A 24531-nucleotide genomic window follows, 5' to 3' on the forward strand; every position below is an offset into this window, starting at 1 on the left:
AAAAACAAACCAAAACTCTCATCACTCGCCCTATACTAAGACTGTTTATTCTACTGAACCGCAGGATTTATGTGGAAAATCACTTGATTTAAGAATGTGTTGTCATATCCCATAGGTAGGAAAATTGTAGAAATTGACTGTTCTCGTTCTTTTTCAAGATGGAGCAGATGGAATGGGGATCTTTGACCTGTTAGACACTGGAGATGATCTCGATCCTGATATTATAAATATACTTCCTGCATCCCCTACTGGATCCCCTGTACATTCTCCAGGGTCCCACTACCCCCATGGAGGTGATATGGGCAAGGTAAGAGTAAGTAGTGTGTATATGGTTTCTGTTCATTTGTTTTCTGGCATCTGCTCATGTCCTCTGTAGAATGGAAGGTTCCTAGGAAATGTTTTGAATTAACTGGCTAGGGGATTGTCTGCAAAATTTGTGTAATGCCTCTATGTTTCAAAATGCTTTGTGATTTGAAAGCGACAGATAATTTCTGTTTTGTGCTCTCTAATATTAAACTGTTGCTTGTTTTGTAGGGTCAAGGTACAGATCGATTGCTTTCAACGGAATCTCATGATGAAGTAACAAATATACTGCAACAGCCACTGGCCCTCGGTTATTTTGTGTCAACTGCCAAAGCAGGTCCATTGCCTGACTGGTTTTGGTCAGCATGTCCTCAAGCACAAAATCAGTGTCCCTTGTTTCTTAAGGTACGGAAAGCTCGTCAGGCTGTACAGCCATCTTTGTGGGCAGTCTGTCACACAAACTGTTGTGCAATGTGCAGGGATCTGAGTTGTGAGAACTATTATGCTTAAAGAGTTGGTGCATAGCTTCTGGAATATGTCTGGTTTTGTTTCAAGAGAGGTTGGGTTTCAAATTTTTGAGCTTTAGCTTTTTATATTCACTTTTTCAAAAGGAAGAAAAATGATTAGTGGAAGCTAGCAAATAGCCTGAAGGATTCTGCTTTTCTGATGGTTTCTTCAGAGTAGTCTGACACCTTTTTCTTACTTGCTGGCTCTGCGCTACAGTATTTTGTAAGGATAGGTGTCCTGTTCTGTTTCTAGACAGACTTCGGGTTAATGTTTGACCCCTTTGGGTGACCGGCTGTGGAGGGAAGTAATGTAATAAAGTAATATCTCTTTACACTGGGGGAGGGGGGGGGGGGAATCTGTTTAGCTTTTATGCTCTGTGCAATGCATAGTTTTCCCATGTTGGCTGACTCCAAGTGATAGTCATTGTCCCATCTGTCTGGATATTGTCTGATCTTTTTATGGCACCATCAAGACCCACTTGTCACATTCAAGGCTATACATTAGTATACAGAGAAACTTTGTGTATTAATGTTATTCGCTTTTGTCTTAACAAAGCCTAGTATTAAAGATGCTAATTTATCTAATGATACTGATATGTCATCTTCAGCCTTGTTTGGGTCTGGCTTAGCAGTTCTTCTTGGCCTAAGCTCAGCTGTGGTTTTGCTATAAGGTCTTTCTTTAACAGAGGATTTATCGTTTACCCTGAGAAGTTCATATATGGAATAGATTGGTCTTATGGAAAGCAAGTGGACTTGTAAATACATGGACATATTAGAATGAGTCCAGAGGAAGGCCACAAAGATGATCAAAGGGCTGGAGCACCTCTCCTATGACGAGAAGCTGAGGGAGTTGGGGTTCTTCACCCTGCAGGAGAGAGGGCTCTGGGGAGACCTTATAGCAGCCTTCCAGTACCTAAAGGGGGCTACAGGAAAGCTGGGGAGGGACTCTGTGTCAGGAGTGATAGGACGAGGGGCAATGGTTTTAAACTAAAAAAGGGTAGATTTAGATTAGATATTTGGAGTAAGTTATTTACTCTGAGGGTGTTGAGGCACTGGAACAGGTTGCCCAGACAAGTTGTGGATGCCCCATCCCTGGAAGGGTTTAAGGCCATTTTGGATGGGGCTTTGAGCAACCTGGCCTAGTGGAAGGTGGAATTAGATGACCTTTAAGGTCCCTTCCAACCCAAACCGTTCTATGATTCTATAAAGGCTGTGTATTAATAGGAATCTTATGATGCTTGAGTTGCCTTTTTAATAATCTCTTAATGTAGGCAAAGGCATCTTAAAACAACTTCTTAAAAGCACAATGCTAATAGTGTAATACAACTTACGAGAGAGAAGTCCTGCACTTACTGACTGCATAAAGCTAAGATTTATTTTAGCTAGTGTGTCAGAGAATGGAAGGTGGCTGCAAGATGTGGGTCAGTGGTACAAAGGGAAGAAAGTAGTAGTTTAATCTGACGCTAACTGCTAGCATCTTTCTTCCTTTCTTAGGCCTCTTTGCACCTCCATGTGCCTTCAGTGCAATCAGACGAGCTACTCCACAGTAAACACTCCCATCCACTTGATTCTAATCAAACTTCTGATGTGCTCAGGTATTTATGATTGATCACTTGCAAAAATATCGTGCATTTCATCTTTAATATTGCTGCAGTAGATCTACTATATTTGTTTTTCTTGCTGTTACTTCTTTGTGCTGATGTCCTCAGTACGTCACAAACACAATATAAACTGCTGTGCTTTGAGTGATTAAAAGATGGCTTTATCACAGGACAGTGCAGTTAAATACAAAGATCACTAAGCCCTTCTTTAATTAAAGTTGATTACAACTGAAAATATTTGAAAAACAGTGAATTCATCAAAACCAGAAGATAGTGTATAAATGAGTGGAAGATGGTTATACTTAAACCAGAATTGTGTATGGGTTGTGGGAATACTGAAATGCTGAAGTACAAGAGTGTAGATAGTCATATAAACATAGGACACTGAAAAAAGATTCCTTTGTGTTTTTAATATGTGAACCTCAACATTAATGAGCATCAACAATTAAAGTGACTGTTTTCTACTGAAATAAACTTCAGCTTTGATGTGTTTGTAATAATTCTGAAAGCATGTTATTTCAGAATGTTGGGAAGCATACATGCCTAATACCAAAGAAACTGTATTACATTAGGACTGTAAAATACTGGTGAGGAAAAAATCTGTTGGCTTAATGGAAGCTTGTTTTGCTTTTCAGGTTTGTTCTGGAACAGTACAATGCACTCTCCTGGCTAACCTGTGATCCTGCAACCCAGGACAGACGGTCATGTCTCCCAATTCATTTTGTGGTGCTGAATCAGTTGTATAACTTTATCATGAATATGCTGTGATCTTCATCTGAATTTTGCAAGACAAAAATGAGGAAAAAGGATATTTCACTGCAGGACTAAGTTAAAATTCTTCTCAGTGCAAGTTGTTTGTGGTGGGGTATGAATCTTGTTACTTCCAGCAAATATTGTTTTGACTTGTGAGAGGGGTACCTATTTACCCTGTTGTCTTTGAGTCACTGACTATGGGGGACGCTTTAGAATGATGATCAGAAAGTGTATTATAACATTTTTAGTAGCAGAATTAACCATTTTCCCCAGTCACAGTATTTGTGAAGAGTAATGAGCCATAGTACCCAGTCATGGTTAATGAATATTAAAAGCATGGAGATGAGAAGAAACATGAGGAACAATAAGTTTCAACCTATGGCTTCAGAACATCAAGATGTTCTTGTATTGGATTATAGTACCTAGTATTCAAAAATGCCTGCATCTCTTATTTATTGTAAGTTTTTAAATGTATAAATTGTCTTATATTTCTTAACCTCTTTTATAAAAATTTTCCTAGAAGGTTTATACTGCCTTCTTGCTTTAAAGCAATTGGTCTAAAATATATGTAATCGTCTTAATTAAAAGTTGCAGTAGGTTGCTTTTAGAGTATTATTTTTTTGTAAGGGGGTGGGGTGGGGACAGTAAATTTGTATTGTCTTGATGTACAGTTTAATGGGGATAGAGGGGGTTAATGTCCATACCATTGTGTGTGGGGGATTTACAGCTAAGCTGTAGTTGCAGAGTACATGTACAGTAATGAAGTTCACTGTGTTTATATAAATTGAAAAGGTACCGGGTCTTACAGCATTTTATATCACACCTTTACAGAGTAACAATGGCAATATATAAGTGATATTGTAGGTGGTTTAACTTGTAGTGAGAATAAAATGAATAAACTCTTCAATTGAAGTTTGTGTTATGGTTCAGGGCTGTGGCTAGATTCTCAGATCTATTTCCAGTGTACAAGTTTTATTATTACAAGAATATCTATTGTGCGTTGTTGATACCTAGATATTCTTGGCACTGTGGTGACTGCATTAGTTTCTTTCACATATGTGATAAAACACCAAATTTGAAGCAGAACACACGGAAAAATCTTTTTACCCAAAGTCTTCTGTAAGGCTGAAATTTAGCCCAGCTCTAGCCATTTTACAAATGCAAAAATAGTCAATCTTGACTTTAAGATTGGTGTGTGTTTAACTAAAATGTGGTGTATATAGATTCTCAGTGAATTCTGGTATTCAGATTTTATTCCACTAGTAAAAAAAATAAATAAAAAAATCACACAAAAAAAAACCTTAAACAAAGAAAAAGGAAAAAAAACAACAACCAAACACAAAACCCTGAACACTTTCATGTATTTTTGGCACTGTGGTGAAGGTACCAGGTATCAGTGTATATGGCCTTCCCCGTACCCCCTTTTCAGACTGGGGCATGTGCCAAGGAGGCTTAGCCCTCCCTAAGGAAGGGACTGACAAATCACAAGGCTTTGGTAAACCTCTCCTGTTTAGTCACCATTTTTTCCTTAGTAGCTTCCTTCCTTTCTCCTAGCACATGCCAAATGTCTGATGCTGCTCTAAAATAGCCCCTACGGGTGCTGAAGAGCAACTGCATATGCTTTTCCTTGGTTACTCATCTTCTGACTGCCAGATTAAAAACTTAACTCCTGCAGTGCTCGTGTGAGCCTGTTAGAATAACCCGTGTCCTGGGTCTTAACACTGTCCATCTCTAGCTGGTTTAAACCTTTTAAAGGAGCAAGTTTTAAGATCCATTCGTGCACCCACTGTTAATCCTCTACAAGGAAGAAATCACTTGCATTTACAAAACGTACTGTGTTAATGAAAATTACGGCTTTGTAAATGCAAAATACCTGCCTGAGAATTTTTCTTATGAACAGTCTCCTTGAATCTTGTATATACGATATTAGCAACATTTTTGTTTTTGTATAAAGAAGTTGTACAATTGGTGATGAAAATTTTCAGTCATTTCTTCAAAATAACATGAGTGCAATCAGCAGTGAGCATATTTTGATAAATAGAGTTAATAACTAACTGGGTCTGACCATTACTTTATCCTCATAATGATAATGCACCGTAGATTAAGCAGCACATTTTTTGTCTTACTGAAGGTGTTTTTTCCTCATTTGGCTGAGATTTTTGAAGTGGAAAAGTGCTCCTAAAACTGGAATTTTCAAAGCATATGTCCTAGATTTTTTTTTTTTTAAGTTCTGTTGCTTAAGTGGTCATTTTTAACCCTGGCTCAGTTAGCCAAGTTCCAAGGGCTGGGTTTTGGTGTGGCTTTTTTTTGTGTTCACAAAGGTAAGTGAATCAGCTGCCTGAATGTTGATGTAACTGTATTCTGTTATCTGGACCACAGCCTTCCCTGTGAAACTCTCCAACTGTGAAAGCTGTCAGTTTCCCATGTGCGGTCACCCCGTCCCCTTCCCCCTTATCTCTTCCCCTCCAGTTAAAGTAAATTATAAGTAAATTAAAATATTGCAACCACTAAAAAATATTAGGAGGGCCGTTTCTGCAGTGATAGTTACAGCTGGCAATGTGCGTATCAAAATTGCCAGCACCATGGAACTAACTACTAGATTGGGTATGCATTTTTGTTAGTTACTTTCATTTAACTATTTTAAGTGCACATAGTTGCTGGTTTATAAGTAAAATTGCCACAAGCCAATAACTTGGGTGTTTTGGCAAGTACAGTCTTAAAGATTTGAAAGCTTCATCTCTGGCTTCTCAAAGTGGTCTTGCAAGAAAATGTTGTTCCTGGCAGTGCTCTGTTAAGTAGCTGTGGAACTTTAACTCCTTTTTGTCTGTCCACAAAGTTGTTTTTTTGTTTTCCAATTAAAAATATGTATTTTAATGTAGCTGTATTGTACTTAAGCCATTTAGTCACCTTTGGCTTGCTACTACTTGAATGAGGTTTCTGAGAGCACTGTGCTAGAGCAGCAGACCACCACTTGTACTTGCAAACAACCCTTACATTTTAAAGTAGCTCTAACACTTAGATCTAACATTTCCTGAAATAATTAAAAATGAATTTATATTTCAATCCTCAGCTATGTTCTTACTTAGCTGTCGGTATGGCGCAGATTATTGTATTTCTATATTTACCTCCAATGGTAATTTTAACTTCTTGTGTCTATGAAGACTTGCAGATGTCTTTAATCAAGCACTATTTGTTAATACTGTAATATCAAAATATTATGTCGCATTATTTTAAAGCTTTCAGAAAGAGTAAAATGTTTTTAAAATGCTATTGCACCATATAATTTGCTGCACAACAGTATGGCACAGCATATCAGTCTGTTTTAATACTAATGCTGCATAAACAATGTTTTGATCTGGGTTTCTTTTGAGAGTTTTTCTCAATTAGGTGACATTGTCTGACATTACTGTCTCCACAACCTCCAACTGGGAAGGCTTTTTCTTTTTTTACTAATTAAAGGACCCAGGACTATGCTTCATACTTTTTTTAATTACTATTATCGTTGTCGTTATTGTTTGTGGGTGTACTTTCCATTTTCAGTGGCGTAGAGCTTAATTTACAGTAGAACTGGATTTGGGACCTGCCACACTCCTCAGGGTCACGGTTTCAGGCCGTTGTGCTCCAGCGTTGAGGTTTTTCGGAGCGAACTGGACGTGAGGGCCGGGTGCCAACCTGTGAGCCATGTCACCTTCACCACCCCCCTCACAACACCCGGGGCGTGCCAAGGGGAGGGTTGTCTTCTATTTTTATTTTTTTATTTTTTTTTAATTTACGTTCTCTCACAGCCGTGACATTTAATGGTCCAAGCTGTCCTATTTATCATGACAAAATAAAAGTGACTAAGGAACAAACACTATTGCTGCCGAATGCCATAAACACTGAGTTGTACAAATTGTGATTGAGGAAATGAGAAAAAAAAAGTTTATACTTTTTAAAAAAAAAAATCAAAAAAAAAATCAAATGGAATAAATTATTCATGAAGCCTTGATTGCGGTGTCTCCTTATTTCCTCTCGGGCAGAAGGGAGGGAGAGGAAGGGGCGGGCCGAGGCCTCCCGCCCGCCGCCGCCGCCGCTCCCCTCAGGGCCGTGACGCGTTCGCTTCGCGCCGCTGGCAGCGCTCGGCTGAGGGGACCCGGGGCCGGCCGCCGCCATGGCCGAGTGCTCGGGGCTGCAGTTCGTCAGCCCCTACGCCTTCGAGGCCATGCAGAAGGTGGACGTGGTGCGTTTGGCCGCCCTGAGCGACCCCGAGCTGCGGCTGCTGCTGCCCTGCCTGGTGCGCATGGCACTCTGCGCCCCCGCGGACCAGAGCCAGAGCTGGGCGCAGGACAAAAAGCTCATCCTGCGGCTCCTGTCGGGCGTCGAGGCGGTCAACTCCATCGTGGCCCTGCTCTCCGTCGACTTTCACGCCTTGGAGCAGGACGCCAGCAAAGAGCAGCAGCTCCGGTAACTCCCCGGGTGGCTGCTGGAGGCCTCCCTGTGGTTTCTCCAGCGGCTTTATTCGGTTTATTCGGTTTATTCGGTGCTGCTGGGGGTGGGAGGCAGCCGGTACGTGCTGAGGGGCCGAGGAGCTACCTCGGCCCTTGGCTGGGCTGTGGGGAGCACAGACCCTTGGCGTTCTGCTAGTATTTTCTGAATACACCACGTTAATCCACCTAAATAGGTTGGCTAACACTCTACAGGTACCACAGTCCAACCTTTAGCATGATAGAAGAAATTCCTGTGGAATTACTGTCGTCTTTGACCTGAAAAGCTGTCAGCGTGTACAAAAAACGTGATAACTGTTGTGTTTTAATCGTCTGGTAGGCACAAGCTAGGAGGAGGCAGTGGAGAAAGCATCTTGGTGTCGCAGCTGCAGCATGGCCTGACGCTGGAGTTTGAGCACAGCGATTCGCCTCGCCGGCTCCGGCTCGTACTTAGCGAATTACTGGCAATTATGAATAAGGTATGTTTCTTCATTTCTGGATATTTGTGAATTTTATATTAGCAAGATGAAGAACCAGAAGGCTGTCCTCTCAATAAATTAAAGTAATGCCCTGTTACGTTACCACTGCCACTGCTGTTGTGAGTATTCTTCTCCAGATCTTACCTGCTGCACCAAGGCTTACAGTTTACATTTTTTCGAACAGTGGCTTATGATTAAACTCCTTACGAACCCAATGTCCTAGAGGAAGTCTTTCTTCCTCAGAACAAATAAGGGTAATCTTTTCTAATGTAATATTTGCTCAGTGTATCTTATAACGTGCTTTACTCAAATATAACGTGATTTTGTGATGCATCAGTGCAGAAACTACATTTGAAAATGAAATTGTGTTCTTACTCTTATTGCAGTATAATGTTAGCTACCATATTTCTCTTATTTTTTCTTCTATATTTTATTTTCTTCTATATTTTATTTTCCTTGTGCGAACTTAACATATTTTTAGAATTCTCAGGTGTTTTTCTTCTAGAAAGAAACAATAATAGTACTTGTATTGAAGTACTTCTGCTAGTAAATATTTATTATTCTAAACATATTCTTGACTGTTCTGTGTTTCTAGTTACACATTTTTAGCAATCTTAATGCATTAAATCTGTTGAATTTGAAAAAAGGAAAGTCTGATCAGACAAATTGTTTCATAAAACTTGTTCAGTGATAATATATAATATCTTGTAGGTGTCAGAATCAAATGGAGAATTTTTTCTCAAATCTTCAGAGCTCTTTGAAAGTCCTGTCTACCTGGAAGAGGCAGCAGATGTTCTCTGTATTTTGCAAGCAGGTATATGTATATATAAAAACTACAAATATAGTTACTTGCTTTACTGTTGTATTACTTTTGACTTCATAACCTTCATAATTTCTTATAAACTTAAAAAAAAAAATAAAACTTCTTGAGCTGTTGTGGCAGATTTAAGGTTAATCTCTGCTGTATAGCTTTTTGAAAGAGGAATAAACCACAGGTAGTTTTTTTCATTCATTGATTTGATATGTTACTTAAATGCATATTAAATGCAAGTTTTTATTTGTTTCATAGTGAAACTCTGTAACTTTTAAAACTTTTTATCCAGAGCTGCCATCACTGTTGCCCATAGTTGATGTAGCTGAAGCTTTGTTGCATGTTAAAAATGGAGCCTGGTTCCTCTGCCTCCTGGTGGCCAATGTTCCTGATAGCTTTAACGAGGGTGAGTTAGTTTCTTCTTGTCCAGCTTACAAATAAAGATTTGAAATAGTTTCTAGCAATAAAGTTCATTCTAGGCTAAACCGTATATTGTGAATATTTGAACTGATGAGTGCTTAGCTTATGAAATGTAATTGAATGCATTTATACTTAGAGATGCTGATAGGCCTCCCCTTCTCATCGCGTTTGCTCCCCTTTTTGCAGCCTAACTGTAGACTCACTGTGTGCATGTTGCAGCTTCTCCTCTGTAGGTCGCCTTTCTAAAGGCTGACTCAGGCAGTGAATGACTGGGATGATGAACCTGGTCTATCTTTGCTAATAGTACCTGTCCTTCAGATTGAGCCATATTATGATGTGAAAAATTTGTATTGACATTACCCTTTTCATATCCTGTACCCTGCAGTAAGATTTCAGTCTCTGCCAGAGGCTGCCAGATGCACAGGTTATATTAGATAGAGTATAAGTAATAATTGGATAACGTGTAAATCTGTAAAGATCCTGTAATTTCTCAGAGGAGAAAGACTATTTACTTGTTCGTGCTACTCAGTGTTAATCACCAGTTCTTGGAGTAGCCCTGCTAATAAATCATAGTGAGACGAACAAAATGGTTTGGCTTTGTGTTTATGGATATGTGACTTTCTGTTGGAAGGGTCAGATTTACTAACACCTCCCGTTGGATATTTAGTCTGTAGAGGCTTGATTAAAAATGGTGAACGGCAGGATGAGGAAAGTGTTGGAGGCCGTCGTAGAACAGAAGCGCTCCGTCACCTGTGTAAAATGAACCCTTCCCAAGCTCTGAGGGTCCGAGGCATGGTGGTAAGCCTGTAACTCGCCTGTCATGAGACAAGACATGATTCATATTTGTCATCCTTATTGGAATGGTAAAAAGATAATTGAGCCTGGACATTTTATCTAGGTAGAAGAGTGCCATCTACCAGGTCTTGGTGTAGCTTTGACCCTGGATCACACCAAAAATGAATCTTCAGACGATGGAGTGAGTGACCTGGTGTGTTTTGTGAGTGGTTTGCTACTTGGAACAAACGCAAAGGTTCGAACTTGGTTTGGAACATTTATCCGAAATGGCCAACAGGTAAGACAATCGTGTCTTGCATGTTCCCCTGGTGAAAATTTTATTAAAAAAAAAACAAAACAAAAAACACTCCTTCCCAGTCTCTTCTTTTTTTCTTGAATTCATCATTATGGAGGCTCTTCTATAATATAGTGTCTGATAAGATGAATTTTATATTGTCGTTCTCTTCTTTTAACCTCTTACACAGAGAAAAAGAGATAATATCAGTTCTGTGCTTTGGCAAATGAGGAGGCAGCTGCTCCTGGAGCTCATGGGAATCCTTCCCACTGTTCGCAGCACACACATTGTTGAAGAAGCAGATGTTGATATGGAGCCAAATGTGTCTGTGTATTCGGGACTGAAGGAAGAGCATGTCGTGAAAGCCAGCGCATTGTTACGTCTCTATTGCGCTTTGATGGGAATAGCTGGGCTGAAGTAATGAATGTTTTAATGCTCTGTGTTTTTACTCACTATCATTTTTTTTTTTAACCTAAAATAATATTAATGCATGAAATGAGTTCCTCTGTTTAATGCTGCAAAATCAGCGTTACAGATTTCATTAAAATAAGTCTAGGCCTAAGGGTGTAGAACAGCTGAATAGTCTAGCAAAGTACTTTATATGAACTTTGAATTTCTTTTTCTTTAGTTTTACATTTTAGAGAGCGCTAATGTAGCATCTTCATACAACATTAGTTTTGGTTCAAAGTGTGTTGTACCAATAGGCATGCTTATGTCCTGGGGAAGTTTTCTCACTGTTGTTATCTCTTAGCAGAGATTTTTATTGGGATTCTTAAGTTCAAAGAGAAGTGCCAGTTAATCTTGATATTCATATATTGATAGTAACTTGATAAACAGATTAAATAACAGAGAAAACTTAATCTTCAACCATTGTGATGAGGTTGGAAATCGCTGTTAAATGATCAGTGTTCTCTCCCCCGCTTCAGACCAACTGATGAAGAAGCTGAGCAGCTCCTGCAGCTGATGACCAGCCGGCCTCCTGCAACTCCAGCTGGTGTTCGCTTTGTTTCTCTTTCCTTTTGTATGCTTCTGGCCTTCTCCACTCTTGTCAGGTACTTCAATAAAGGAGGAGTTTGGTAAAGATATTACTGTTTTAACAGAATTAAGGCAATGACCTTCAGAGATGCACAGTTTTTCCTCTCCTAATTCTTTATACTAGGAAGGGATTTATCTCACACTGCTGTAAGTGTCTGAAACTGCTCTGCTCACTCACTTGCTGGTAGCCAATCTTTTGAGGGGAGTATTGGCAGTAGCTTAGTTTGGAATGGTTTTTGAAGGCTAAAGTAGGCCTTACCAGTTACTTTTCCATTGAACATGTTTATAGCTAAATTCTTTAGGGACCTTATTCAGAAAAGTAGCAACGTAGTTATTTAATGGATGTAGCTTTTTGCTGTGTGCTTTCAAGACAGGAAATTGTCTGACAGCTGGACTCTTGCCCAGACTTCGAAGTTCATGCTAAATATCAGTGCTTATCAGCTGTTGATGCAAAGTAGACAGTGACAGAAAGTATCCTGGTATAAGATTCTTCAAATACTGTGGTTTTTTTTTTTTTTCCTGCTAGTAATTGTTAGTTCAACTAACTGTAATTTCTGGGAAATGGATCTTTTATGTAATTTCTTTGTGCAGTACACCAGAACAGGAGCAACTCATGGTAATGTGGCTTAGTTGGATGATAAAGGAAGAAGCTTACTTTGAAAGGTGAGAGCAGGCTTCTTTTGTTTTTAGTGATTCCAGTATTCTCACATTTACTTATGTCTTGTTGGGAATTAACTCTTCCTCTTTGTTATCGCAGCATTTCTGGTGTGTCTGCTTCCTTTGGAGAGATGCTTCTCTTGGTAGCCATGTATTTCCACAGTAATCAGCTCAGTGCTATCATTGATTTGGTCTGCTCCACTTTGGGAATGAAAGTAAGTCCTAAGCTGTTTCTAAAACACACATTTCTCTGTTAAAATTCACTTTCTTACTGTGGGTTTATACTCTTGTATTTACTTTAATTTTAATAAAAAAAACTTTGGTTTTGCTAATGTACCTGAGTAAACATATACACAAGAAATGAGTAACTAACTAACTTAAATTAGTTAATTTCATTACTCAGTTTAGGTATGTGAATCTTTTCCTCGTACCACAATGAAGACAAATTTTAAAAAGTTAACAGTTAATAAAATAAATTTACAGAACTTAAAAGAAAGTTAGAACTTAAAATTGAAAGTAGTTTTTTTTGTTTGTTTGTTTCAGATTGTTATAAAGCCCAGCTCTCTGAGCAGAATGAAGACAATCTTCACGCAGGAGATTTTCACTGAACAGGTATTTGAAGTCTAAGCCTTTATTTTTTTTCCTTTGCTTTGTCATTTTTTTCTTTCTTCTTTTTTTTTTTTTCTTTAATCACTTTGGTTTGACCTACAAGAAGTTGCACCCTCCTTATAATGAAGAACTTTGGCCTTTTAATTTTGTACAGTGATCCAATTATGCGTTTTGAACATTAGGCTGTTTTTAAATAATGGAAAAGCAAAAGAGAAAAATAGTCTAGAATGACATAAAATAATATAGTAACAGGAAATTGTTTATAAATGTAGTATGTCTGCTACAGTTTTGCATATACTGCATTAAACTACATAAAAGTGTTCTTCAGCTACCAAACAACCAAAAATAAATAAATGCCTGAAAGGATGCAGCTGTGCAGCTTTGTCACATTGTGCTTATGCATTGTGATATAGTGATATATATTTTTTGTGGTATTTTTCTTGGTAATTATAACTTTCTTTTAGGTTGTCACAGCCCATGCAGTTCGTGTGCCGGTTACAGGCAATCTCAGTGCCAACATTATTGGTTTTTTACCTATTCACTGCATTTACCAGCTTTTAAGAAGCCGGTCATTCACCAAGCACAAAGTATCCATTAAGGTATGATATTCATTTTATTTCTGTTCTCTGTTTTGGATGTTGACTAGGCTTTGCAGGCTTCATTTTTTGGTAGAATTGCCTAAGAAGTTACAACATGAACAGAATTATTCATGAATCTTTCAGTCTATTACCATGTGATTTAAGATGGGACAATGTATTAAGTTAGGATACCTAGTTATAGCTCTGTAATCCAGGAGTCTGAACTTAACTAAGTTACATATAATTAGAAGGTTATCCCTGTCAATTTTCTGTGCTTAGTAAGATCATGGTCTGAGCGATGTTTTCAGCCAGGACAAGCTTTGTTGGTAGATCTTTGTAGAGCAGAGAAAGCTCTTTTTGGATATGCAGTTTATGACTACATTTAACGCAGAACAGGTATTATACTTTCCAAAGTCAAAACCTCATTCAAATACATTTTTTTTGTAACTAGTTAAAAAGGAAGGTACTTGCAAACAAAAGAATTACCCGTCAGCTTTGAAACGAAACATAGTGGCGTGTTTTTTTTCTAGGACTGGATCTATCGGCAGCTCTGTGAAACTACCACTCCACTGCATCCTCAGCTGCTTCCTCTTATTGATGTCTACATTAACTCTATTCTTACTCCTGCATCAAAATCCAACCCAGAAGCCACAAATCAGCCTGTCACGGAACAGGAGATACTGAATGTTTTCCAGGGACTCACTGGGGTAAATGATTTGTTTGTTTCTTTCATGTAGTTTCATGTCAAGGTACGTGTGGTTCAGTATATTGTATACATGCTTGTTTCAGATTCTGTAAGTTGTCTAATTTTTTGTCTTTAGTCCTTATATACTCGTTGCCCTACATTGATGGTTATGTGTTTATAAGTGAGTCTTGTTAGTGCTACCTAGATTTCTCGGAGAACTGATATTTGTCCCCCTTTTACCCTTTTCTTTGGGAAGTAATCAACTCACACTATTAAAAATGCAAAATTAGAACACTTCTTAAAAATCACAGGTTCTTCCTAGCAGTAAAATGAATTGGAAAGAGGAGTTGTTTATCTTGGATTTGTATAATTTTTGTACTGATTTGGCCTTCTTAGATCAAAAATACTATGTAATTGAAGCACTCTAGCTGTTTTTGAAAGAAACATTTTCTTTTTGATGGAAGTGTGGGTAGCTTGAATGCATGTTGAATGAGTAGTAAACATTAACTTGTGCTGGAATCCTGGGAATTCCAAGACATCAAAAATACCTTTTATGTTTGAAACTCATTTAAGAAAAGAAAAATCTACAACTTTCAGCTTGGACCTCCTATGGCTTGATATTTTTATGCAAGGTTTATTGCTTTATCCTTCTTCATATTTGCAGGTAAATACAAATTTTTGTTCTCAGCAATCAGGAATGCAACATGACCTTTGTATGTGGTTTTTTATACAGGGAGAAAATACTCGTCTTACTCAGCGTTACAGCATCACAACGCAATTGCTTGTCCTCTACTATGTCCTGTCATATGAAGAAGCACTTCTGGCAAACACGAAGACACTAGGTATATGTGAATGCATCTCTGAAAAATAGCAATTTAAAAATTTGATGCAACTAGAGGAATTCTTACAATAACCAAAATTTATGTTGCTGTCAGATTGAAGCACAGTATGAAAAGCTTAGATTCGTGTAGTAAATGCAGCACTGCCATATAAATTAAACAGATAAACTTTCTGCTAAAACTCCATAGTTGAGTAATTGGTTTTCCAGATTGAAAAAGATCCAAGCTAGCCAAAAAAATATTTATATTTATATAAATGTATTTCTATATTTTAATAAATATTTTTGACCATGTGATAAATATTACCAACTAATAACTAAGACTTCTTAATCACTTTAGATATTCATTTGTTCATGTGTCAGCAAACTAAGCACATCTCTTTGGGCTGGCAATTTTATAATTTTATAGTTGGCAAGGCTGAATGATTCCTTTTTACCTTTAAAATTTGGGCTTTTAAAATAATGTTGTGTATGTTACTGACTGAGTTTCATTTCAATGAAAACATAGTACTTATATCTAGTGGTTGCTTTTTTAATGTTGAATAAAAACAGTGCAGATTTGAATATGATCTCAAAATCTGTTCGACTTGATCAAAAATAGTGTGAAGATGTTGTGAAAAATCTAAACGACAGGGAAATCTTTAAATGGAAATGTTCACAGAAATTGTTTCCTAAAGGGCTTAGCTTAATGCTTTACCAGGAATGAGGTGTGCTATTAGGGGTTTTCTCTATTTTAATTGAATAATATAGGGGCTAATGTCTTACATTTTCCTTACTGATTCAGTCAGGGAAATATGTATTTTTTCACACTGTAACTATTATGTGTGGATTTTTTCCCATTCCCTTATAGCTGCCATGCAAAGAAAACCCAAGTCGTACTCTTCAGCGTTAATGGATCAGATTCCAATCAAGTACCTCATTCGGCAGGCCCAAGGACTGCAGCAGGAACTGGGAGGTATATCTGTGCATCAAAGTCTAATGTCCGTGAAGAAAGAAAGCTAAGCTTGTTTCCAGCTCTTCTGCTGTTGGTTGTTTCATAGTGTCCTTGCATTTTTGTTTATTTTAAACTGCGTCAATAGTAACTAGTGAAATTATAGATAAATCTAAAGAGTAACAGTGAAAGTTTGAGGAGGGTAGTTCTTTCTAGAGTAGTTACCTACCTAGAGTAGTTAGCGTGGGAATTACCTGAGAATTTATAATTGTTTCAGGCTAAGTTTAAAAGCTACTGTAGGGTCCTCCCACCTTCCCAAAATGGAACTTTTCCTTTCTGTTGGAGGTAGAATTTCAGACTCTAAACGTGCAAGTTCATTGAACATTTTGGCAGTGATTCAGTTAAGATCTGTTGTTGAAATGGTAGGCACAAATGTGTTCAGGTGACTAATGCAGCTGTTTAAATCTAAAGTGTATACTTTCTTAATGCCCTTAAAGGCTTGCATTCTGCACTGTTACGCCTTCTTGCAACTAACTACCCTCACCTCTGCATCGTGGAAGACTGGATCTGTGAGGAACAGATCACAGGCACTGATGCCTTACTGAGGAGGATGCTTCTTACAAACATTGCGAAGAATCATTCTCCTAAACAGCTCCAGGAAGGTAAAAGCTTTGTTTGAAGTAAGCAATTCGCTTTCCAAACTGGTGGAAGGAATGTAATGGGTTTGGAAGTGCATAGTCATTTAATTTCTTTATGCAAATGCAGTATGATCAAACAAAATATTCTGCTGCAAGCTCGTTAACTTGTGAGTCCTCAGGTCAAGAAGTCAGCAAAAATGTCAGAAGTCCAGTTTTACCATTGTCTTTGTTTTATAGCATTTTCCATGCTGCCTGGAAATCATACCCAGCTGATGCAGATTTTAGAACACTTAACACTTCTCTCAGCTGGTGAATTGATCCCATATGCAGAAGTATTGACATCAAATATGAATTGCTTGCTGAATGCTGGAGTCCCTCGGAGGATTCTTCAGACCGTCAATAAACTTTGGATGGTTCTTAACACTGTGATGCCGAGAAGGTAGGCTCAAAATACTGTTTAGTTTGCTGTTGCAAACAGCAACAAACAAATCCTTTTTTTTTTTTCTTTCTTATGGACTATTAAAAAAACCTTTAAAATAATCTCATTTTAGGTTGTGGGTTATGACCGTTAATGCTCTGCAGCCTTCAGTAAAAATAGTCCGACAGCAGAAGTACACTCAGAATGATCTGATGATTGATCCTTTGATTGTACTAAGATGTGATCAGAGAGTTCATAGGTAAGCATCTCTTCTAGCTTTCTATGCCCTGCAGTACTTACATCGGTACATAGTGAGTGCTGTACATAAAGATGACTCATAGAAAACTAAAAATGTTCAGTACTTTGAAATATCTTCAAACTAGTCTTATGAGCTTCTAAGATCCATCTTTTGCTGCACCACATTCTTGTATTAAGCTTGTTGGTCTGAGGATTGAGTGAACTGTGCACGCTGTTTGAGCATGTCATATTGTCCAGCGGAGCGTCTTGTAAAACGGCCTTACATGTAGTTCTGTTCTGGAAACTCTGAGATTTGCACATAGATCATCCATTTTAGATTTGTGTGTGTGAATTTGTTCTAGACACTGCAGCATGCTTAAAATGGCTGCTGCCACATGGTGGTGGTGGTGGTTGTAACTGTAGCATCCTTCCACTTCACAATTGTCATTTGACATCCTTCATGGGCCTGTAAATACTTTCTTTTTTGGCTAATGGTTTCTGCCAGTGGGTGCTGGATGTATACAGCAGAGGTAGATTTGCTTCATTTTTCAACTAAGTCTTTTAGCAGTACTTAGAAATTACTTCCTGTAGCTGTCAGCGATGACAGAGGAGGATGTGTAAAGCTGCAGAATGACTTTGATGTAGAAGAACAAGCTGAGAATTTTAGTAGTAGAAATGATCATAACTGATAGCAGCAGACCAGCTTGTAAAAGTACTTCAGCCTCTAGCTTTTTTCCTTTTTGTATTCTTTTTCACATCTTCTGTCAGTTGTGGTTTATTTTTTCCCTTTTTACTTTTCTTTTTTTAGTACCCTTCTGTTCATAATAAATGGCTAGTATCATCTCGATTTGTTCTTCATGTTCTTGTTGGTATGCATCTGCCCCTTTGCCTTTTAGCAATTGAGCTGTTAATCCAATTTTCATTAGGCTTGCTACAACTCTGCTAGACTTCAGGTTTCTATTGATGACATCTTTAATGCCAACCCGTAGGAGAAATATTTAAATGTATGTCCATTCAGCCCTGGTTACAAATTGAAAATCCTAAGCTTCTAAAACTGTCAGAGAGATTTATAAGACAATGTGATTTGAGAGCTATCATGTTAGTATTGTGGAAGCAGTTGTTTAGAGCTTCTCTGCCTTACTTTTTCTCCATCATTCAGATCATTATTTTGGTTTAAATTCACATAGAGCAGAAATTTTTCTAGTTTCCTGTGTTTGTCAGAAGTTATTCTCTAAGTAGCTCCTTGTTTGTGTACAGTGTGTGCATGCGTACGCGTGCATGAGAGAAGGACTGAGTGGCAGGACAGCAGAAAGACTTGTGACCTTTAGTATTTTGCTGTGTTGGAGAAAGCAGCTTTAGTATGCACCAGAGTACAACCAAGTGAATCTTTGTGGAGTTTTTAGTTTGTTTTTACTCTTACTATTATTCTGCTTACTGAAATGGCTTTATTGTATGTGTTCCTATATTAGGAGCCCTCCTCTGATGGATGTAACTTTGCACATGTTGAATGGATATCTTCTTGCTTCAAAAGCTTACCTCAATTCTCACCTAAAAGAAACAGCAGAACAGGACATTAGGCCGTCCCAAAATAATGCAATGGGTCCAGAAGCCCCAGAAGTTACAAGGGAAGAATTAAAAAATGCATTGCTTGCTGCTCAGGTGAGGGGGAGGGATGGATATTAAATGACATGAGGAAAGACAATCACAAAACAAATACAGAAATGGAAAATAAATTAAAAGGTCATCTCTTTTTTTTTTTCTGCATTCAGATTGTTGAATATTTTCTCGGGAATTCCTGAGTAATCCTGTTTCACAGACATTCTCTTCTTACTTTTGTCTGGAAGAATGGCACATCTAGAGTCCCTCTTAGAAGATGATTTTTGAGTTAATGGAGGTTTTATACTTAAATGGGTAGTGTAGTCCCTTCCAAATTCTATGAATTGCATGGCCATGAGCATTTTTTGTCTGATGTGGATGCTTTAGGGGACCGTTGGAGATATATTTTGAAACAATACGTGATTCCCTTGGAAAGATTGTTCTGATCTGTGATTATGATAGTCTGGTGGATTTAAGCTTCTGTTCAGTTAATTTGTTAATGTTCTCTAGGGTTTATGGTTCTTGAACTGAGTTGTGGTTTTATTTTTTCCTTACAGAAAAACATTCTATATCCAGTAATTCTAGCCATTTGGCAGCCTTTAGTTTCTTAAATTGTCATTACTTTGTATTTCGTTTCTTATTTCTTTTTTTATGTGTGCTCTGTTGCTTATTTTCTTCACAGGACAGTGCTGCTGTGCAGATTCTTCTAGAGATCTGCTTACCGACAGAAGAAGAGAAAACTCAGGGCAGTAATACATACAGTTTGCTGAAGAGTGTTCAAAGTACCTCGGGTCCTAAGAGTCCAGAACTAGAGGAAGAAGAAGATAGCTTGCTCTGCAATCTTCGAGAGGTCCAGTGTCTGATCTGCTGTCTGCTGCATCAGATGTATATAGCCGACCCCAACATAGTAAAACTAGTTCATTTCCAGGTCTGGTTTGCATTATTTTAGTTCTTTCATGTTTCTTCTGGTTAGGAGAGAGCCAAGTGAAGTGGTCAAAGAATGCTGGATGCTGTTGTTGTGTTCCTCACAAATTACAAAAACACACTCCTCTTTTTCCCGTCTTCCCAAATTTGTAGTGCCCACATTTCCACCAAATTTCAGTGCTTTTGTTCGGTGTTGTAGCTGAGAGGGGAGCAGCTAAAGTATGCCTGTTCTTCATCATCAAACACATGCTTTGTTTGTGCCTTTGCCATTATTTATACTGAAGTAGTGTGTCCACTCTAGGCCAAAGAAGACTGGTGTACTCATCTTGTAATTACTTGTTCCACATCTTGTGTGGTTTAGTGTTTTTCTGGCCATGTTCTTGAATTAATATACCCATTATTCAAAACTGTAATTTGGCCTCAAATATCAATTTCTTCTTATCTTTCCTTTTTGCTAGGGCACACTTTATCTCTTTAGAGTGGGAGGAGAAAGGATGCCCCTGCCACAGCAGCTGTAGGCCTTCACAAAAAAGAAGGGGGGGGAGGCTTAGCAAATTTTTTATATAAATATGTTTTTTGGTATGTGTTAAATCGCTCATTGCCAGATGGTAGTCTCTCTAAGAGCAGTTAATTTGCCTTGACCTGGAACTGATTAAGTGACTGGAAAAGTTGTAATAGTGCAGTTGTGAAATAAGCAAGTTGGGGCCTACAGTGGTGTTTGGAACGCAGGGCAAGGACACAAAAGAAGAGAGTCAATGCAGCTTGGTTTAGTTTGGGGAGCAGAGAGGGAATTTATATGCAAATAATAGGTTGAGTCCTGTGGATAAAGAACTGATTCAGACCCTGGGTGTGTCACCCAGCCTACTTTGTGTTGCCTTGGGGGTACAGGCCTGTTGCTTGTCTTTCTGAACAAAAGCGAGTTATATTTGTTTTGAAAAAAAAGCATTAATGCAGATCTAATTTAAAACTGTAATTGAAGCAGAATTTTTTAAACTCCTTGGGCATATCTGTTTTCTTTCCTTAATCCCGCAGGGTTATCCGTGCGAACTTCTGGCACTGACAGTGGCGGGGATTCCATCAATGCACATCTGTCTGGATTTCATACCTGAGCTCATTGCCCAGCCTGAACTTGAAAAACAGGTACTGTGCAGTCATCTCGTTTGGGAGTCACTGTAAGTAGTTAACACCGATGCAGTATTGGTTAGGGGGAGAAAATAAAAGGATCACTTAACAATAAGTCTCGTTCTAACCTGCCCAGTATATTAAGGTAGTATCGGTAGCACTTTCACCTTAGATTAAAAGCCCTGCCACCAAATCTGGGATTGTGATGACTCTGCTGACATGTCTGCGTACACTTGTTTAGGAGATGCTCATGAATTTCAATATTACTTTCAAGAACATAAAAGCACTTTCAATAACAACTTTTTTGTATATGTTGCCTATATATCAGTTGGCAGAAGTTTTACCTTCTTAGCTTTTATCTGATACTTTATAGTTAGAGGAACTTGCATAAAGGTTTAGATTTTGAAAACCTTTTGTGGTAAACATACTCTGCAAAACAGAAGAAGCAGCCTAAAGATCAAAATTTTATTCTTGTGAAAATTTTGACTACCAGGACTTTCTTCCAGAGATTATTACTACTGCTTCTCGAAGCAAGCTTAGCAAAGAGGGAGTCAGGAATTTAATTTTTTTTTTAAATATTCACCTATATTTTTGAAGCCTTCTCATGATGATTGTTAAAAATAATGTCAAATAATTGTTAATGATTACTTTCTAGAACAGTTTATAGACACTGATTTGGTATGCTGTGACAAGGGAAGATTACATATTTGGTTAGCCCTAGGTAACTGGAATTTTTGGGGCTAAAAATCAAATCAACTTCCTAGTTGCTCTTAAGTAATCCTTTTCAAATACTAAGTTTCTGTTTGTGAGAAGGCACTCTAGTAAAGTTAAAGCTAGAACACATTGGACACTTAACAGTTTTTACAAAGATTACATTGTAAATTGTGTTGTTTTGTTGCTCATTGTTAATGTTGGAACAAATTGTGTCTGTGATAGAGATTCTGAAAGGCTAACAGATACTTGTTTAATGTTAAACATCTGATTTTTTTTAATTTTTTATGCAGCAGCATAAAAATTCCACAGTAACTATTTTTAAGATTTCTCTCGCTTTTATTTTCTGACTATAAGATGGGGAATATTTACTAACTCCTAAATTACATGAAGAGCTTCGGATTGAAACTACAAAACAATTTATAACTTTTTGCTTATTTTTCTTTTGCCTTTCACCTACTTAACAGATATTTGCTATCCAGTTACTTTCATATTTGTGCATCCAATACGCACTACCTAAATCTCTCAGTGTGGCTCGTTTAGCTATCAATGTGATGGGAACCCTGCTCACAGGTAAGCATTCCAGCAACTCCTAAATGCATTGTTGTGTAAGTTAGATTTGTCTAGGTTGAATAAAATTTTGCCACAATGCCACTGTGTTAATTATGATTGTAAAAGTAACAATTCTTGACTGTATTTTGATAATAGTTGCTTTTTTACTTAACCATTTCCTTTTCCTTTATAGTTCTAACCCAATCAAAGCGCTATACCTTTTTTATGCCAACCCTGCCTTGTTTGGTGTCATTCTGTCAAGCCTTCCCTCCTTTGTATGAGGATATTATGTCTCTGCTGATACAGATTGGGCAAGTTTGTGCCTCTGATGTTGCTACGCAGACGAGAGACTTTGACCCAATTATTACACGTAAGTAAAGCAGCTTGTATTTCAAAGGTAATGTCATGGTCCTAGGGAGAAAATAATGTTAATGTTTCAAATGTTTAAGCATAGTAAATGCAATATGAAATGTACTACTGTTAATTTGTAAATATAGAAGGGATAGGGTTCAGTGGATTTATTGTGTTGGAGAAGTTAGAAGCTGGAGGGGCTGGAAGCCATTGGAAATGCACAGTCAAATGAGCTGAGTCTTGTACAACTGTTTAAATCTATTGGTTGATTTTTAGCAAGTAATTCTGTCTTTCTGTCTAACACAAATGTTCTACTCGTGATTCAGTGTTCTCTGATGCTATCTATGCTATGATGTTTATGTTTAAGAGATTAAGAGGGAATACAAAAAGAAACAAGGAGGCAGGTATAGGTAAATGGAAAGGACAAGTTGTTGTAGTGTCTATAGAAATAATGTGGAATTCAACCATCAACCATCACTGTTTCATGTATTGGGTTTAAATTGACGATTTCATAGCATACGTTTATGCTATGGGTGTAATATAACAGCTGTATTCATTTATTCATTTATTTATTTATGGTTGTTTTTTTTTAGGTCTCCAGCAACTAAAAGAGAAACCAAATGAGGTGTCAGGACTTTGTAAAGATTCACCTTACAAAAGTTGTTCAAGGGATTTTGCAAGTATGGACCCTGATGTTCAGTTATGCCAGTGTGTTGAGAGCACTATCATTGAAATAATTAACATGAGCGTAAGTGGAGTTTAGGAAGAACGCAAATGAGATTATACTGTAGCTAGTCCCATGGCCTATGGTGTCTAAATTTGGATAGAGCTGCCAAAGTGGATTGAGGAGCTGGAGCACGAGAAATTTTTTCTTTCACTGGATTCGGTTATGTCTGAACCTTCTTAAAAGAAAAGAATACTTCAAGGAGACTTGTTTTGCTTCCAGTGAAAACTTTTGAGGCTATTGTGGCGGGTAAATCATTTCCAGTGAAAGTAAGCGTGATCTTTCAGGCTTGCTTGGTTGCACACTGTGCAACTCTGTGATACAGCAATGCACCCATAAAAGGTTTCTTGACGCCGTGAAGTGAGTACTTAATTTGTTGAGCAAACGACAAAATGATGGTTAAGAAAAATTTGAGATTGGAAAACTTTACTAAAATTCAAATAAAAGACTGTCCCACGACCTCGCAGAGCGAAAAAGATTTAACTTTTTTTTTCCCTTCTCAAACCATTGGTCAAAATGTGAATTCATGAGACCAATAACTTTAAAGATCAGACAGCCTTCAGTGGAAATTTGAAACTGGTCTCAAAGGAATAAAGTGGAAAAGGTATCTTAAGTTGTCGTCAGGATAAGCTTAAACAGAAATTAATGTTGGAGACGACTGTGGCAGAAGCTAAATTTCCTGTAGTGAAAGGGATGACAGATTTCAGCCATACCAAAGCAGTTCCACACAGCTCAGTGAACAAGAAGGCTGAAGAATCCTTTGTGCTTACTGCGTGCAGTTGGTTGTTCCTTCATTTACAACTGCAGCAGTTAGCCTTGACGGATGTTTTGGGGCATTGCAGAAGGGTGTTTATGGTGCAATGTTCCTGAAGCTTACACAAGCTCTTATGTGAGGCAGCACATGCGTCTGCAACAGAGAAAGAAGCTTGTTTGGCTGTTGTGCCAGAATTGAATGTTGTACTTCAGCACGCTTGGATTGCTAAGCTTGGCAGCCCAGATTTGCTGTTTCTTGAACGACAACATCCAGGATCCTTAATTAAGTAAAATATTTTTCAGTTTAAGCCAGTTTACATTCCAGAAATAACGGTCTGATTCTTTAGTGTGACTTGAGAAAGTCTTGCATACGTCTGCTTCCTGTGATGGACAGCCAGTGGGAGATGCTAGCGCTGGATTGCCGAGCCTGGTTCCCAGCTGTGTGCCAGGCTCATCGGTGTGCCCCGACTGTGTGCCGGCACCGTCTGGCTGCCAAGGGTGGTTTTGTCATCGCGGTGTAATGTATGTAAATAATTTCAACACGTGGTGTTTTTTCCTGTCATGTAATTTTATATGCTGTATTTGTATTTAAACTAAAAAAAAATAAAAAAAGACGATTTGAATCGATTCGTAGGTGCTTATACTTTCCATGTGAAAGGGATCTGCAGGCACTGATGTAAGGGGGGGCAGCAAATGGGGGGGCCCCCATTTCCGGGGGCCCGCAGCCAAGGCCCAACGCCAGCCCCGGGGCGGCTGGAGGAGCTGCC

At 38.2% G+C, this 24531-nt stretch overlaps 2 protein-coding genes across 2 annotated transcripts in view; both read left to right on the top strand.

Moving 5' to 3' along the window:
* Nucleotides 1-7145, top strand: part of MED13 (mediator complex subunit 13) — a 58512-nt gene extending 51367 nt beyond the window's left edge. Inside the window, exons 27-30 of the mRNA XM_035561079.2 lie at nt 159-307; nt 535-708; nt 2304-2404; nt 3046-7145. Of these exons, the coding sequence (XP_035416972.1) occupies nt 159-307; nt 535-708; nt 2304-2404; nt 3046-3178 (557 nt within the window). The 3' untranslated portion in view covers nt 3179-7145. The remainder of the gene's footprint in view (nt 1-158; nt 308-534; nt 709-2303; nt 2405-3045) is intronic.
* A 61-nt stretch (nt 7146-7206) lies between these two features.
* On the top strand, nt 7207-24388 carry INTS2 (integrator complex subunit 2). Its single transcript, XM_035561076.2, has 24 exons — nt 7207-7606; nt 7967-8105; nt 8817-8919; nt 9209-9322; nt 10004-10134; nt 10235-10408; nt 10596-10822; nt 11332-11457; nt 12032-12103; nt 12198-12312; nt 12641-12709; nt 13171-13305; nt 13815-13991; nt 14703-14811; nt 15658-15762; nt 16236-16400; nt 16614-16815; nt 16928-17053; nt 18501-18690; nt 19310-19555; nt 20584-20691; nt 21852-21957; nt 22130-22306; nt 22881-24388. Exons 1-24 carry the CDS (start codon nt 7314-7316, stop codon nt 23048-23050), a joined length of 3579 nt encoding a protein of 1192 aa, XP_035416969.1. The 5' UTR covers nt 7207-7313; the 3' UTR covers nt 23051-24388.
* The last annotated feature ends 143 nt before the right edge of the window (nt 24389-24531 follow it).

The sequence above is a fragment of the Cygnus atratus genome, chromosome 20 (assembly GCF_013377495.2).
Source record: "Cygnus atratus isolate AKBS03 ecotype Queensland, Australia chromosome 20, CAtr_DNAZoo_HiC_assembly, whole genome shotgun sequence".
Taxonomy (NCBI): Eukaryota; Metazoa; Chordata; class Aves; order Anseriformes; family Anatidae; genus Cygnus; species Cygnus atratus.